Below are 16,499 nucleotides of genomic sequence, written 5' to 3'. Positions count from 1 at the left end.
CTGACTGACAGACTTCCTATCACTGAGGAGGTCAGGAGAACCCCCACTCTCCTGGTTTTCTAAAAACGATGCAAAACCGAATTACTCAAAAGACTTTTTACTCGGAGAGGAGGGCTGTATTGTAGGGAGGGGCGTCTCAGATGCTCCGCGAATGAGTTAGGAACCATAGACCTCACCACTATGTTGTATTGGATTCCTGTGATACAAGTGAACTTGTATCTATTTACCCTATGGCATTGTTTATGGAAATGTTCTGATATTGACTGGACTAATCTCACACTGGGTAATCCGCCTTGAGTCTCAGTGAGAAAGGCGGACTATAAACAACATAAAATACATCAGTAATAAATAAATAAATGTTTTTATCCTGCCCTTCTTCCAAGGAACTCAGGGCAAGTGCATGAGGTTCACCTTTTTTCCCCCCTGTTTTCACCCTATAACAACCTTTTAAGCAAGGTTAGACTGCCACAGAGAGAGAGAGAGAGAGAGAGAGCAAGGCCATGGCTGAGATTTGGACCTGAGTATCGCCAGTCCTAGCCTGACACTGGCCGATTCCAGATGACTAACCTTAAGTCGCTTCATGCCGCCCTCTTCCGGATCGCGACGGGGAAAATGCGAAATATCGCGTTTCCTCGCGCGAGTTTTGCGCGATGACGTGCAAAACTCACGCGAGGAAACACGATATTTCGCATTTTCCCCGTCGCGATCCGGAAGAGGGCGGCATGAAGCGACTTAAGGTTAGTCATCTGGAATCGGCCACTGTAACCACCCCTAGCTGAAACATGAGCAGAAAAGCGCCGGTGATGATGGGTCGGCCTCTATTGGTTTGGTCTCTCGGCTTCTAGATCAAAGTTCCAGTGAAATTCAACGGCACTTCAGGCGTGCAGGTCCGGACTCCCAGCAACCTCCAGGATTTGACTGCCTATACATCCCTCAAATTCTACATACAGAACCCAGAGGCCAGGTTGAGACAGAGACGTCAAAACGGAGACGACCTAGGGCGCTTTGTGTTTTACCTAGGACACAGGGATGTGAGTATGTTTATCTATTCTTCCCCTGTCAAATGATTCAGTAAGAAGATGGGAGAAGTCTAATCTCAGTGTTGTGATCCTAGCGACAAGGTCAGACAGGGGGAAGCAGTCCTGCAGCATGCATTGTAACTTCCCAGCATTAGGCATAGCGGCAGATATTATTATTTACTTATTTATTATTTATTTTATTTATACCCCGCGCTCCCCACAAATGGGCTCAGGGCGGCAAACAATATTAATAAATACATTAAAATCACAAAAACATAAAATCAATAATAATTTTTTAAAAATCATTAAAATAGTCCAGGAGCAGACTATTTAAACAAATATTGGGAGTCTGTATACGGGCATAGCAGATGGCCGAGGGCAGCCCCAGAAGAAGTGGTGGTCTTAGATGGAAGAAGGAGGACACCCGCTGGCACTCAGCCGAAGGCCCGGCGGAACATCTCCGTTTTACAGGCCCTGCAACACTGTAACAGGTCCCGCAGGGCCCGGATCTCCAGCGGGCGAGCGCTCCACCAGGCCAGGGCCGGGGTAGAAAAAGCCCTGGCCCTGGTTGAGGCCAGATGGATGTCCCTTGGGCCGGGGCCACCAGGAGTCGCTTGTCTGAAGAGCGCAACACCCTGCAGGGGACGTAATGGAAGAGGTGGTCCCGCAGGTATGTAGGTCCCAGTCCGTAACTGGGACCTGCATAAGTAACACACATAAGTAACACATTTTTCTCACCAAGGACAACACTGGAAACCCAAGCCTAAGGACCACACCGGGCTTCAATATGGAGGCATAATTCAGGTGGAAACTGGGCTCTGCCCCTCCAAACACTAGTGGGCTTTGTAATCTCCCCATCAGTTTAAAGCAGCCACCCGCTCAAAAGCATTTCTGGCAATTTGTTCTTTTCTCTGCGCCTGTCTAGGCCACCGGGGACTACATGGGCATCATCCTGAAAGACAACAAGGTGCAGTGCATCTATAAGCTGGGAGATGAGGAACCAACACATTTAACGGTCGATGAAGAAATTGGGGAGCAGTTTGCAGCGGTCAGCATCAACAGGTAAAGAAGGGAAAGGGAAATGAATGGGAGACAGGAAGAATGCGAGCGTCCCAAGTCAGCATTACTTCGAATGCGGGGTCAGCCAGCCCTAAGCCCTTATCAGGGTAGGGTTGCCAGCTGGACAGGGGGAAAAGTCATGTCCCTTTAACAGAGGAGTAATAAGTGAAAACGGGCAGTTGAAGTTTTTCACTGCATGGAGTTAACACTTCCCTGGTAACTGTTTGCAAATCAAACTGATGTTAAAGGGAGAGCTTAGAGGGACCAGTTAAAACACTGGTAGCCCTCTTATTGGGGAGCTGTCACTAATCGTGCATAACCCCTACTGTGCAGATTGGCACATCTTCAGTGTCAGCAAGCATGCATCTTTATGAGACGCTACAGGAGGGCACGAGTCACTTCCTGTTTTCTCTGCTGTCTTTTATCATGAATATAGGTGGCATACCCTTTGGGCATGAAGCCTAACGTTTTAGCGTTCTGTAGATTGCCCAGTATCTTGCTCATACTAAATAAATGTATAGGGAATACTTTTCAAAGTGTTTCACTTTTTTCTTTTTTAGTTCAGTGGCACCTTCGAGACCAAGAAGATTTTCACAGTGTATGCTTTCAAGAATCAAAGCTGCCTTTTCCAGATAACAAGGAATTCTGACTCTTGAAAGCTTACACCCTGAAAATCTTCCTGGTGACTAAGGTGCCACTGGACTCAAACTCTTTTCTTCTACTACAGACCAGTGTGGCTGCTTGCCTGAAACTATTTTATTTTGGAAGGTAGCAGGGCTTTTTTTCAGGTGGAACGGAGTTCTGGAACCTCTTGAAAATGGTCACATGGCCGTCAAGTGGCACGGAGGGCAATCTAAACTCCCCTCTGTCTGGAGATCAGGGGGCGGGGCCACCAGCCATGTGACCATTTTCTCCAAGGGCAACCCACTAAGTTCCACCACCTCTTTCCCCAGAAAAAAGCCCTGGAAGGTAGAATAACTCTCTAAAGAGGGTGGGCATTATGATCCTCACCATGACCTGAACAGCACAAGCAAGCCTGATCTCATCAGATCTCAGAAGCTAAGCAGGGTCGGCCTTGGTTAGTAATTGAATGGGAAACCTCCAAGGAAGACCAGGGTTGCTACTGGAGAGGCAGGCAATGGCAAACCATCTCTGTTAGTCTCTTGCCTTGAAAACCCCAACAGGAGTTGCCATAAGGCTTCTGTGACTTGATGGCATTTTCCACCACCACATTATTGTCCTCATATTGCAGATTGTGGGAGGTAGTGGAGGGGCTGTGAGACTTGCCAAAGACTACCCCTGAAAGTTTTATGGCACAAGAGACATTTTCTCCAGGACTTCTAGGTCCACAGCTGAATCTTCAGGCTTGTAACACTACACCAGCATTCATAAGGAAGAATAATGCCGTTACATTAGTAGGCAAATGCATTTTTTCAGTCTAGACTTGCTTCAGTCTTGGAACAACTACCCAAAGCTATCTGCCATGAGCAAGAGAGAAATAGTACCCCCATGATGGCACTAAATTTGGTATCAAGAGAAGGATCAAGGACCTTTCAAACGACTAGCTGGTTCAGGGCTCTTTGTTTTGTTTTCATTTATTCTGAGGACCTGGTTAAATTGCTGCCATATGCCATAGATGAAATGTCTTTTAGGGTCATGCCATTAAGCAATGCCTGTTGGCCAACAAGGACCTCTGAATTACAGCAGGAATAGCAATTTGTTTTTAATTTGTTCATGCCTGCAGCAGAAATGGTCAAAGGCAACAGGCTTATATAACTATTTGTGTACTGATGGGTTTTGTATGATGGTTTTGTTTTGCGTCATCCTTTTTTGTCTGCTCTTCCGGGAATTTTCAGAGTGCCTCTCATATACTCTGTTACATCTCCATGGCCAGCACAATTGGTAATAAATGCCACAGCCAGTCCTTTTTGGTAGAGTAAGGAAGAATGGAAGCTCTTTGTGGGGAAAGAACACTCCAGCCAATTATTTCTGTTTGGCAAAATTACAGAAGTTGCTCTGAATTTGGGGGCTCTTTCCTTTTGTCCTCGATTCACCTGTCACGACCTCTGAAAAGAGTTGTCTTTGGAACTCTCTCTCTCTCTCTCTCTCTCATATCGTGCAATCCATTCTTGCTCTCCTGTGCTTGCAGAATTTTGCAGTATGGACACATGTCGGTGACGGTGGAGAAGCAAACCTTGCATGAAACGAAAGGTGACAGCGTGGCCAAAGGAGAGCACGGGCTGTTCAACTTCAGGCCCCACAATGTGGTCTTGTACGTGGGTGGCTACCCCTCCAGCTTCACGGTGAGTTATGGCGGGCTGGGAAGAGCTCGGAGTTAGCCCAACGTCCAGCCCTCTCACTTTCTGCAGTATAAATGGGGAAAGCGCCACATACAACATTTGTAGCCTGTACCTGTGAGGCCCATATGGAAATGTAACCTTTTTTGTTCATAAATCACGTATTTTAAAATGTGCCCCGTATGGTACCCTCCACAGGGAGCTTGCAGTTGGCTGTATCTTCTTTGCAGCACATAATCGCATGGGAAGATTCCTGTTTCCCTGATGTAATGCATGATGTAGCTTGTTGCAGAGAATGAATGGGTAATGTGAAGGCTTTTCCTTCATTACGTAGCTGTCTTCCAAAGGAACTTCCTTGGGAATATGATAATACAGTGCACGTAGCATACATTATACGAAATCTCGGAATTGTCTATCCTCTGAGCCATCATTTTCATGGGAGCCATTGACTATATCTGGTTTCAGGGTCTTGGTCAGCTTAGACATTGGTGTCAGGCCAAGATTGAACTTGATTTGGGAGTAGGGCAAATGAGTGTGGAGGACAGAGAGGCAGTCTCACCAGTTGGGAGCATGAACACCCGAGGATGGGTGGAAGGAGCTGACCGAAACAGCACATTCAGCCTGAGCTAAGCAACTGGAGCAAAGTCCTCTAGAGACAGAGGCAACAAGCTTGCCGTTTAGAAGATTCTAGTCTGTAAGCTAGCTTGGCTCTAGAGTGACAAGAACCCTCCAGAGAACTCTGTTGGAAACCCAGATCTGGATGCTTTTTTTTCCCGTCGGCAGCCTCCAGCACCCTTGCGCTATCCTAACTACCGGGGCTGTATAGAGTTGGATTCCCTCAATGAAGAAGTGGTGAGTCTGTACAACTTCCAGCGCACCTTCCACCTGGACACTACAGCCGAGAAGCCCTGCACAAGGTGAGCCCAAAGATCGGCTGTGCGCCGAGCAGCTGTTCCTTTTTCATTTGGTCAGTGGCTGGCTTAGGCACCGGAGAAGGGTGGATTGGTGCTTACAGGATACACGGTGGTGGTTGTAGGCTTGGAAGGGTCAGGAATCTTATTCTGGTAGGCCTCATTCAGACCCGCAGCAGTGGTTTCTAAGATCCAAAGGACAAGTAATTTCTCCTGAAACTGCAGGAATTAATTTACATTTATCGATTGACTGCATTTATGTCCTTCCTACCATTTCAAGTTGTTTACATGGAGTTTCCCCCACTTTACTGTATTTCCATCAAGAGACGTATTCCGCCTAATTGTAGCCTGCCTGTTCTTTTCTAGCCGTTGCCGGAAGCATGTGTAATCTTAAGACCACTTCTTTGTTAGTAAGCCCTGCTGAATAAAATAGGACTTGCTTTTGAGTATACCTGCTTAGGATTGTTTGCATCACATCCTTACCCAATAGTTAGGCCAAGAACTTTGAAACAAATCTGATGTTTAATATTCTGAATACCAAAGGAGAGGATTTGGGCAGTCCTTTCACCTTCTACTTTTCCTTCGTTTTAGGTCAAAATCAGCAGGTGATCCCTGGCTGACAGACGGTTCTTACTTTGATGGGACGGGCTATGCAGAAGTCGTGTTTGAGAGTCAGATTAGCTCGTTCAAGCGCTTTGAGCAAGAGATCCGGCTGGTGTCCTTCAATGGGATCCTTTTCTTCCTGACCTATCAGGCAAGCCTTGTCTCCTCTTGCTGTTCTTTAGGAGAACTTCCCTGGGGGTGAGGGGAAGGAGAAGAGAAAGAAATTTCCATGCGTAATTTTGTGGATGACTCTGTTCAGGCCTGATTCAGATATAGGGATGTATTTAAGAAGCCCTAGGGTAGTTTTCCTATGTCCGATCATTTAATTCTTAGCAGGAGGTACACCTCAACAAGATCTCTGGTTCGTTATGAGTATAATACACAAGTAATACTATTAGAGAATCTTTGCTTCCATTTTAAGCTTTTATTACAGCTGAACTACTTTGCATCTTTAACACTGACTAGCTCAACAGAAAATTATTCCATACATTACTGCTACATAGATAATTAAAGGAGAACAATTACATGGGCCCATAAAAATATCTTGCCCAAAGATAATAAGCATGTCATAAAGCAAGGAGCCCCTTCTAAGAAGGTGATCCCAATCAATTCAGCTCCCCATATTTATAAGTTTTAAAAATCATCTCCTAACAAAAGCCAGCTGTCCCATTCTTTGCTCGCTAATTCAAATGCCATACAAATAACAACAACAACAACAACAACATTCAATTTATATACCGCCCTTCAGGACAACTTAATGCTCACTCAGAGCAGTTTACAAAGTATGTTGTTATTATCCCCACAACAAAACCTGTGAGGTGGGTGGGGTTTACGGCCAGGCTACAAGTGACAAATGACACTTGAATGGCAAGTGGATTGAATGGAGAACAAGTGGAGGGCAAGTGAACAGGGAGGAATACACTTCCCGTTCAAGTGTCATTTGTCACGTAGTTTGGCCCTGAGAGAGCTCCAGAGAGCTGTGAGTGACCCAAGGTCACCCAGCTGGCTTCAAGCGGAGGAGTGGGGAATCAAACCCAGCTCTCCAGATTAGAGTTCCGTGCTCTTAACCACTACACCAAACTGGCTCTCCAGTATGGTGTACATTCTTAAAATATGTAAAACTATTAGTTCATTCCTGCTATTTTTTATCATCACAAAGTCTGTTTAAAATAGTGATTACAAGTTTCTCCTACCTATGAATATCTTTTGGCTGTCAACTAGCACACTCCATCTTTGAACTCTACCTTCGCTTCTGTCAAGTTGGACACTCTTGCCATTCTGAGACATTTCTGCAACTGGGCCTCAACACAGTTATATCTACTGATTTGGATTAGGCAGTTTCTAATCTATAAAAGTCCATGTTATTGTGTTACTTCTTCGTTTCTTGCCCTTCTCCAAATCCATTATATTCTGGGTCTCCAAACTACCTGAGAAGGCTAGGCCAGCTCTGTCTCTGGTTTGCAGAAATTTCCTCTGTGATCTTTTTGGTCAAGTTCTACAACTGTTCCCCTATATTTCTGGCCACATCTATGGCAATAAGTTCCTTGTTTGTCATGGGCGGTGAGGGAGATCACAGCGGGTGGGGTCTGAAGTGGATATATCTTTTGAAAATAGCTGAAACTAGAGTGAAAAGGATCATGGGGAGAAGCTACCGGGTACGGAATGGACAAATACTCATAGATAACAGTGCCTCGACTGGGGTCTAGCTCTTTGGCTAATTTACCACAGTGCTTTATTTTGTCCTCTTTGGGGGAGCGAAAGCACAATTAAAACCCCAGGAAGTAGATATTGCCTTAGGCCATTTGGATCACAGGGTTATTTTTGAAACTGTAAAGTTTTATGCTGCCAGTATGCCAAGATCCAACATGAGCACTTTACAGTGCCAACTTAGGGGCTTTGTTTTTCATCCCTTGTATATTCTCTAATCCAGTGCAGTAATGGAGGGCAGGAAAGGAACTAGCACAGCACTCTGGGAGCCTTTTCGGGTCATTGTTTCCACGACATTCGAACTGCAGCGAAAATTCAGTCTTGTCCAGCTAACTTACTTGCTGCAATTCCCGAGTGCTGCCATGTGTGACGGGATTTCATGAAGTTCACAGCATGGCACCGGGGGGGGGGGGAGGTGGCACTTCGTTGCTGCTTGAAACCTGTTGACGGATGCCTCTGGCCTCACTGGCCAAAAGCAAGGCCAACCTACCTCCCCATGCCATTTTGTGAATGTTTTATTTCTAATAATTTTTAAACATCTTTAGAGATTTGATTCCCCCCTTTCTCCACTTGAAAAAACAATTAACTCCCACAGTCCCACTCTCTCCCCTTTTCGTAAACTGATTATTCTTAGTTTAACTCCATGAAAATTCTGTCTGCTCCTTCTCCTTAGAACTTCCAAGCTCATATCTTTGTATAATTGTGCTGTATTACACACACTTCTTTGTGGCCTCTGTACATTACACTGGAGAGACTCAGGCTTGTACAGAGGATTGCTTAGAAACCTGAACGAACAGATTTTGGTACTTGCTGTGCCAAACTTGAAGAAAAGGGTCCAAACTTCAAGTGGATAGAGCTGCTCCTTGCTCCACTCAGTTCTTCAACCGCTTTAACGGGCTTTCTGAAGGACTTTCTAGCAGGAGAAATTGAGACCAAGGCTCCCACAAGTGGCAGATATTTTTATCCTGTACAGCATTCAGAGTTGGTCCCAAAAGACTGATCAGTTTTGTCTGCCTTGGAGAACCTGCTTCATTTGCGCACTCTGGGATCAGCAGTTTCCTTTTTGGATACCTCTCTCTCAGCTATTCCAGCACTTTGACTATCTCTGTATTCAGATTTCCTCTTTTTTAGGGCACAAGAACACCACCACCACCACCACCCCCAGTATCCAAACCACTTCAGCTTTGGGATCTGCAGAGGATTCCTGTCTCAATTTAGGAAGCATCAGTTCAGACCCGAACAACTTGTAATCTGAGGGCCAAACTACAAGTGACGAATGACACTTGAACGGCAAGCGTATTCCTCCCTGTTCACTTGCCCTCCACTTGCTCTCCACTCAATCCACTTGCCGTTCAAGTGTCATTCGTCACTTGTAGCTTGGCCCTGAGGCTGTCCTTTAAAACCTCGTTCTTCTTTGAGGCCGTTCTGCACAAGGGCAGCAAGGGATTTTTCTGTTCTGTTTTTACAGTTCCATCCGGACAAGGTTATCCTGCAGCCCAACATTCGTTTCTTCCCCTAAGTAACATCTACTTTCCAACTCAGCCAGGACTTCGATTTTGCCTGTTTTCAGAGTCGCGCTTCCAATTTAGAAGGAGCTCTACATTTTTTTTTGGCCTGTATTGTATGTCAGCCGGCTTTATGTTGGCTCAGATAGCTTAGCTCAGGAAGGACCATCACTTCTTTGTATGTTGTTATGTGCAAAAAGAAGAGACGCATAACATCCAAGCACAACGAGTTGATGGGTTTTGGCTTCCATCATACTCTGCTACAAACTGGCACTCCAGCCTTCATACCAGGGACAGTTAAAGGCCATTCCACTACCACTTCTGTGCAGGGCAGCTGCAAAATCTAAACCTGTTATAAAGCATGACCTGATTCTCATTAGAGAAGGTGCAATGGATAAATACATGCGTTTTTTCCCCTGCTGTCTTGTTGGGGAAGAGCAGAATGGGAAAGTGTAGCTCTGCCTACTTGAGACCTGTGTATTGAACCCCACTTACCAGAACAGACATTGCAAGCACCAAAAATCTCTTTTCGCTTATCTCCAGAAGTTTCCAAATGATACTCTGTGTGGGCTCAAGCCCCATTAGTGTAACTGCACAGATAAAGAACATCAGCTATAGGTAATCAACCCATTCTTTTATAATACAAGACAAAGTGTCTCTTTACTCACCTGTATTCTTACTGGCACTGAACTACCACTAAGATTCAAGTGCAATATTCTTACTGTCTGGAAGAGCCCTCAATTAAAAGACTTCATGTTGTGATGGAGTAGTCCATATCCATTGGTAACCCCTCCTGACTTCACGAACCTTTAATTTTAACAACTTCTTATTTTATTTTATTTATGTCATTTATAGTCCTCTTTTCTCACTGAGACTCAAGGCGGATTGCATAGTGTGAGGTTAGCATAGTCAGTGTTAAGGACATTTCAGTAAACAATGCCAAAGGGTAAATAAATGCAAGTTTACAAAGACATCACCTTAGCAAAACACAGAGTTGAAGGAAGGCTGAAATGGAGCATAAGCAATTCTAGGACTGACATTAGACAACATAGAACTACCCCAGAGGGCAGGGCTTTTTTTCAGCAGGAACACGGTGGAACGGAGTTCCAGAACCTCTTGAAAATGGTCAAATGGCTGGTGGTCCCACCCCCTGATCTCCAGACAGAGGGGAGTTTAGATTGCCGGCACGGAGGGCAATCTAAACTCCCCTCTGTCTGGAGATCAGGGGGCAGGGCCACCAGCCATGTGACCATTTTCAAGAGGGCAACCCACTGAGTTCCACCACCTCTTTTCCCAGAAAAAAAGCCCTGCCGTAGGGTCATACTTAAAGCAACAGGTAGTACATAGGAGCACATACTTAAAGCAGCAGATAGGACGTAAGGAAACATAGCGGTGAAGTCTGTGGTCACTTTCTCATTCGTGATGCATCTCTTTGAGATCATGTCCCTACAATACAGCCCTTTTGCCTTTCCCCTATTTGAAACAGGCCCTATTTTCGCTCTGCTTGAATCGAAGCAGTCTTTAAACACACTTAGAGAGCCCGTGTGGTATGGTGGTCAGAATGCTGGACTCGGATCTAGGAGACCCAGGTTCGAATCCCGATTCTGCAATGGAAGCTCACTGGGTGACCTCGGGCGAGTCCCTCTCTCTCAGTCTCACCTACCTCACAGGATTCTTTGTGAGGATGGAGGAGGGGGAAAAGATGGTGTAAGCCACTTCAGGCCTCCACTGGGGCAAAAAGCAGGGTACAAATATCTCATTTAATAAATACCTCTCCAACTACTGCCTAAATAGGTGCTATGTACGTATCGAATGTTACTCGATTGCCCCAGCCCTTCTTCCCAGCTGCTGATTGGGCTTGGCTTTGCAGTAGCATCTGCTTTGAGCAGTGATAATAATATACCGATCTTCTAGACAGATTAGTGCCTCACTCAGAGCAGTGAACAAAGTCAGTGTTACTATTATCCCTACAATCCAGCTGGGGCTCAGAGGAGTGGCTCGCCCAAGGCCACCTACCGAGCTCATGGCCGAAGTGGGATTCGAACCAGCAGAGTGCCGATTCCCATCTGAACCACTTAACCACTGGGCTAGCTCTCAGTAGCGAACACCTTGCCTGTCAACAGAATTCCTTTACCTCCAGATAAATCAGACACTGCGGAAGCTGAGAAGTCTTGATTCAAAATGTCCAGCTGATGCCTTCTTCTTTTGCGTGCATGAGTGATGAATATTTAAAGAAGGATAATTCTATCAGTGTCTGTATAAATACAACTCCTCGCCGTTCAGAAACAGTGTATTTTCTAAACACCAGATGTTTGGGGCAAACGAGAGAGCTTTTTGGCTCATCATTAACCTGCCTGTGAATTTCTTCAAAGCATCTGGCCCGTCACTATTGGAAACAAGACGTTGGACCAGATGCACCCTTGGCCTGATCCCGCAAAGCTCTCCATAAGTTCTTACAATTCCATTAAGAGTCATTGGCTGAGGGACGAGCGGAGTAGCTTTGTTGTCTGAATGATGGAGCTTCTATCTCCCAGAGAACAGATAACAAGCAGATGGCAACGTTTTGTTTGTTTGATTTTGCTCCAAGGGCTGGAGGAAAAGACCATGCCATGTCTTTTATAGTGCTCTCCCATTCATTTTCCACTTTCTTCTCTTCCAAGTCCTAGAGCAGATGGGTAACCTTGCACGGAGGGAAGTCAGTATCCAGGATCAGTAAGCTGAAATGGGCCTTGTTCTTTTTCTTCCCCAGGGCCAGATGCTGTGTTTAGCTGTTCAGGAAGGAAAGCTGGTGCTGTATCATGACTTAAGCGGAGAACTTAAGATGGCTCCACCGTTCAAGGATCCTGACACTTTGACAGTCAGCAGCAACACAAATAAAGCGGTAAGGACAGTTGAAGGGAATGTACTTCTTTGGCAGGGAGATCTCTGTACCAAGCAGCACAGATGTGGAGTTGTATTCCCTTCACGGAGGACTCAAGATAGAGGACTCAGGAATTTTCACAGCAACTCCCTAATAATCATCAGTCACAATTTATGAAATCTCAGTGACTGTTGGGATATAGTGCTTATGAATACTCTTTGTTGAAGGGTGCTATCTATATATTTGCACTTTATGAATTTCATGTGCAATATGTCTTCCTACTTGGAATTAGCACTTTACCACTAGCACTTTATCAGTCTATTGATGTATCTAATAGGAATTGGCTTGTTCCCATTGAGGCACTTTTAAGAATTAACTCTCTATGAACACAGAGAGACAGTTTGAAAATACAGCTGAATATTTGTGAACCACAACTGGTTAGTAAAATATTTGATAATTGGTATAGGAATTGCATTTATTGTTGCTACTTAAGAGTAGACTTAGTTAGTACTCACAGGTTGCTTGCTGCATTGTTATCCTCCTGAGATGGGCAACGGCCCTTTCAGAGTTCAGGTTGTCAGTAAGCGACGAAACTTTCGTAGTTTCTCAAGAATCATATTCTTGATAAATGTCTGAAAATTTATTGGAGGACCTCTTGGGGGCTGTGTCATATGTAATCGTTCTTTGCATCCCCTAGGCTTGGGGAGGCCTGTACGAGGACAACATTGTTTGCATCCCAATGGCCACCATAGTAGTCAGGACTGCGTCTTTGAGAATAAAAATTATCCAAATTCATGCTTTTCCCCCCTGTCTGATTCCAGATCCATATTATCTTTTTCAAACGTGCTGCCAAGGATCTAATTCTGGTGCGTCTCGAACAATCCACCATCTTCACAGTGGAGCAGGAAAACACCTTGCAGAATGCCACTTCTTATTATCTGGGGGGTGTTCCTGTGTCGATTTTGCCTGAGGGGTAAGGCTTGTTTTTCAGTCCTCTCTCTTCCTCTGTGCACCTGCGCATATTCCCAGATGCCAACTTTCCTGTGTTAGATGCTGACATGGGGATTGCTATGCGGGTTCTAGAGGGAGTTCTTTTGAGCCTCATACATCCCTGAGTTGCCATGACCTACACACACTGCAAAGGCCACTGAGCCATTTTGAAAATTTCATCCTAAATAAAAGCAATCATCGTAACAATAGCCTTTAGTTAGAGAACAAGCTAAGCATTTTGTGTAGATTTTAGTTAGGCCCTGCCTGGTCGATCAGACATGAGTCTTATTTCTCCATCTCACTCGTGACAGTCGTGTAGTTTTTAAAAAGAGGATTCAGGGTCTCGAACTTCTCATTTTTACCAAAGTTCATTGAAGCTCTAAGGAGCCCAACTCCCATCTGCTCCTCTTTCCAGTTTTCATGGTGGCAGATGTTCTCTTTCAGCCTGAAGAAGAAATTCCCCAAAGGTGGATCCATCAGGGGCTGTATGAAAGGCTTGAAGGCTCATGGCAAATACGTGGATTTGAAGCGTATGAACACCACAGGAGTGAGTTTCGGGTGTACCTCAGATCTCCTGGTAAGTAGAATACGTGAGCTCTGTTTTTGTGCTGAACATGAGAACTGCCTTGCTGGATCAGTCCAAAGGTCCATCTGGTGCAGCCGTCTGTCTCCCAGGGGTGGCCAGAGACATTCGTGAGTGAATTTATGCAGTGCTTGTATTGCTGAGCTCCGTATTTTCTGTGGCTGTGGAAGGGAAGAAGACTTCTGTGTCGTATGAAGTGAGAGCCACAGTTAGATTCTGTTGACCTACTTGTAGGATGCCCTGTAGAAAAGAACACAGATGCATGCTACGTAGTTCCTGAATATCACAAAACCAAGTGCCATCTGCTTTAGCCTCTGTATCTCACAGCTTTCATTTGTGGTGCCTGTGGATGTGGATCTTTAAAACCACCTGTAGAAAGCTTCGTTGAAGATAATAAGATTTCAGGTAGGTAGCCATCTTGGTCTGCAGGAGAGCAACCAGATTCGAGTCCTGTGGCACCTTAAAGATTACCAAGATATCCAGGATATAAGTTTACAAGAGACAAACTCTCTTCAATGAGGGGAGCGGGAATCGTGAAGGATTATACCCTGGACACTTAGTTGGTCTTTAAAGTACGAGTGGACTCACATCTTGCTGAAGTAGATAGGGGTTGCTCAAAGGCACAGTGGGTTTAGCTAGAAGAAGATCTTGGTGGATTGAGCCCATGGAGTAGGTTTAGGCTGATTGGTGGTGGTAGAGAATGCCCTCAAGTCATAGCTGACTTATGGTGACCCCTGGCAGGGTTTTCATGGCAAGAGAGGTTTGCCATTGCCTGCCTCTGCAACCCGGATCTTCATTGGAGGTCATTGCATGTAACCAGTGGAGATTTTTTTTAATTCAGCTATCAGTCTTGGAGCACATCAATGCAATGCCCTCAGTTATCATGAGAAGCGGATGCTATCCTTACCCCTATAAGTCACGCGGCACGGAAGGCTGCCCCACACTGCTGGTGCTTGTCCCATTACCATCAGGAGTGTTTGGTTACTTATAGGAATGTTAACTGAGGAAGGGAGGAAGGAATTTTTTCCCTCCAGGTCATTTTAGATCAAGATGGGTAGCCGTGTTTGTCTGTAGCAGTAGAATCCAGTAGCACCTCTAAGACTTAACAACATTTGTGGTAGGGTATGAGCTTTCATGAGCCACAGCTCACTTCTTGGCTACTTCACAAAAGCTCATGCCCTGCCACAAATGTTGTTAGTCTTATAGCTGCTACTGGACTCTTGCTCTTCTCTCCTGCTACAGGTCATTTTAGTTTGTGACCTTCGGAGTCTCTTTGCTTTGCCACCCGCAGGACGTACTCAGCTTGCATGTTTAAACTACCTGGGTTTGTTTTTCTGATCTTATTCTGTGGCCTACAGACACTTCTGAGATTTTGGTTCCTCCTGCTCTTTGGCTTGTAATGCATATCTGTAAAACCTGCTCCTCCAGTACCTGAAGTGATCTCTTATGTAGCAGCTGCTGAGCCACAGTTACGCCGTACGACATTTAGCTCCTTTCTTAGTCTTGTAGTTCTGCCTTTTCATTCCCCCCCTCGTTTTGCAGTGACTCTGTCTCTTTGCAGGTGGCTCGTTCAGTTAAACTCCACGGCCATGGCTTTTTGACTCTGTCGCTACCAAATGTACCCTCTTTACAAGATTTCTACACCGGCTTCAGCTTCCGCACCAGCCAGAGCCACGGCTTGATGTACCACCATGCTACAGAGGTATGCTATTGAGTCTTAAGGGCTTGCCCACTCCTACAACTCACCTGAGTGGCTCATTTTCACAACCAGGGGCGAGTAACTTCCTGGCAGGGTCTTTATCCCATAGGCTTAGAGGATGGGCTAGCGGGTGCTTCATCCTTTCCCTGTATAGATGATGCCATGAGGATGACTTGTGCCTTCTCTCAGGGGGGGCATGTGCAGGAAGCTTCATCGATTGCTGTGCTTCGAGCAGGCATGCCGTTTGCCCGCTTTAGGTGGGCACTCTCCTGCCATTGGGCCTTCCCTTGCTTCTGGAGTGGTGGAAGAAAAGTGGGCATGGAAATGATGCCGCCCGATGGGTGAACATCGTGCCCCGGTTTTCATCTGGATGGAACATCAACACATCACACAGCGTCAGGGGTCATTTCGTAGAAAAAGAGCTGGAGGAACTTAATAGCATAACTCATTAGCATACGCCATGCCCCTTGACATCACCAGTGTGTCATTAGCATAATTGATTTGCATATGCCACGCCCCCTGACATCACCGATGCTGGCTGTTTTGGACCCAATCCTGGCCATTCAGGGCCGAAATTGGGCTCAAAATGGCAAAAATGGGCCCTAAATGACCGAAAATGGCCATTTGGGGCCAAAACGGCCCAGATCAGGTCAGTGCTGGGCAGGGGAGGGTTCCCCCGCCCAGCACCGATCCAATCCAGGCTGTTTCGGCCCCAATCCAAGCTGAAACGGGCCCAAAATGCCTGAAAGTCAGGTGGGCGGGGCCACCTGACATGTGACCTCTTTGGAGAACTGTCAGATCTGCGTTCCTGTGCATTCCTCCTCGAAATGAGCCCTGCACAGCGTCATATACACCCTTTGCCCCAACCACGCACAGACCATTGATGCATCTAGCTCTGACAGTGTTACCTGAATTGGTCTCCTTGCAAGTAAATAGAATTTATGGGGGGGGCGGGATTAACAAGCAAGGAAGACAGCTATGCGAGAGGCCAGTAACCGCGGGATCTCTTCACCAATAATTTACGGAGTCCTTTCCCAAGGATATACACAGACGAAGCCGGTGTTCTAAGTTAAAGGGTAATTTTTATTCAAGGGGCAAGTGCGTACACACAAGATTGCAAGCAAACACACAAGAGGCCTAGGAAAAGCAGTGGTGAAAGTGGGATAGATTTGAGGGTTTGCAAGGTGATAATTACCTATCTGGAGAGCAGGGGGTCCACAGAGGGAGAGCTTCCAACGCCAGTGTTCTCGGCCAAGGGAGCAAGAG

General features: G+C 45.8%; 1 protein-coding gene across 1 annotated transcript in view; it reads left to right on the top strand.

Moving 5' to 3' along the window:
- The window catches only part of LAMA5 (laminin subunit alpha 5), a 267,511-nt gene that overhangs the window by 234,384 nt on the left and 16,628 nt on the right, over nt 1–16,499 (top strand). The window contains exons 61-69 of the mRNA XM_054980364.1: nt 846–1,031; nt 1,945–2,081; nt 4,228–4,381; nt 5,159–5,292; nt 5,878–6,040; nt 11,851–11,982; nt 12,783–12,934; nt 13,396–13,528; nt 15,096–15,236. Of these exons, the coding sequence (XP_054836339.1) occupies nt 846–1,031; nt 1,945–2,081; nt 4,228–4,381; nt 5,159–5,292; nt 5,878–6,040; nt 11,851–11,982; nt 12,783–12,934; nt 13,396–13,528; nt 15,096–15,236 (1,332 nt within the window). The remainder of the gene's footprint in view (nt 1–845; nt 1,032–1,944; nt 2,082–4,227; nt 4,382–5,158; nt 5,293–5,877; nt 6,041–11,850; nt 11,983–12,782; nt 12,935–13,395; nt 13,529–15,095; nt 15,237–16,499) is intronic.

The sequence above is a fragment of the Eublepharis macularius genome, chromosome 5 (genome assembly GCF_028583425.1).
Source record: "Eublepharis macularius isolate TG4126 chromosome 5, MPM_Emac_v1.0, whole genome shotgun sequence".
NCBI classification, from domain to species: Eukaryota; Metazoa; Chordata; class Lepidosauria; order Squamata; family Eublepharidae; genus Eublepharis; species Eublepharis macularius.
Note: the sequence above shows the minus strand (reverse complement) of the source record. Positions and strands in the feature narration are given on the sequence as shown.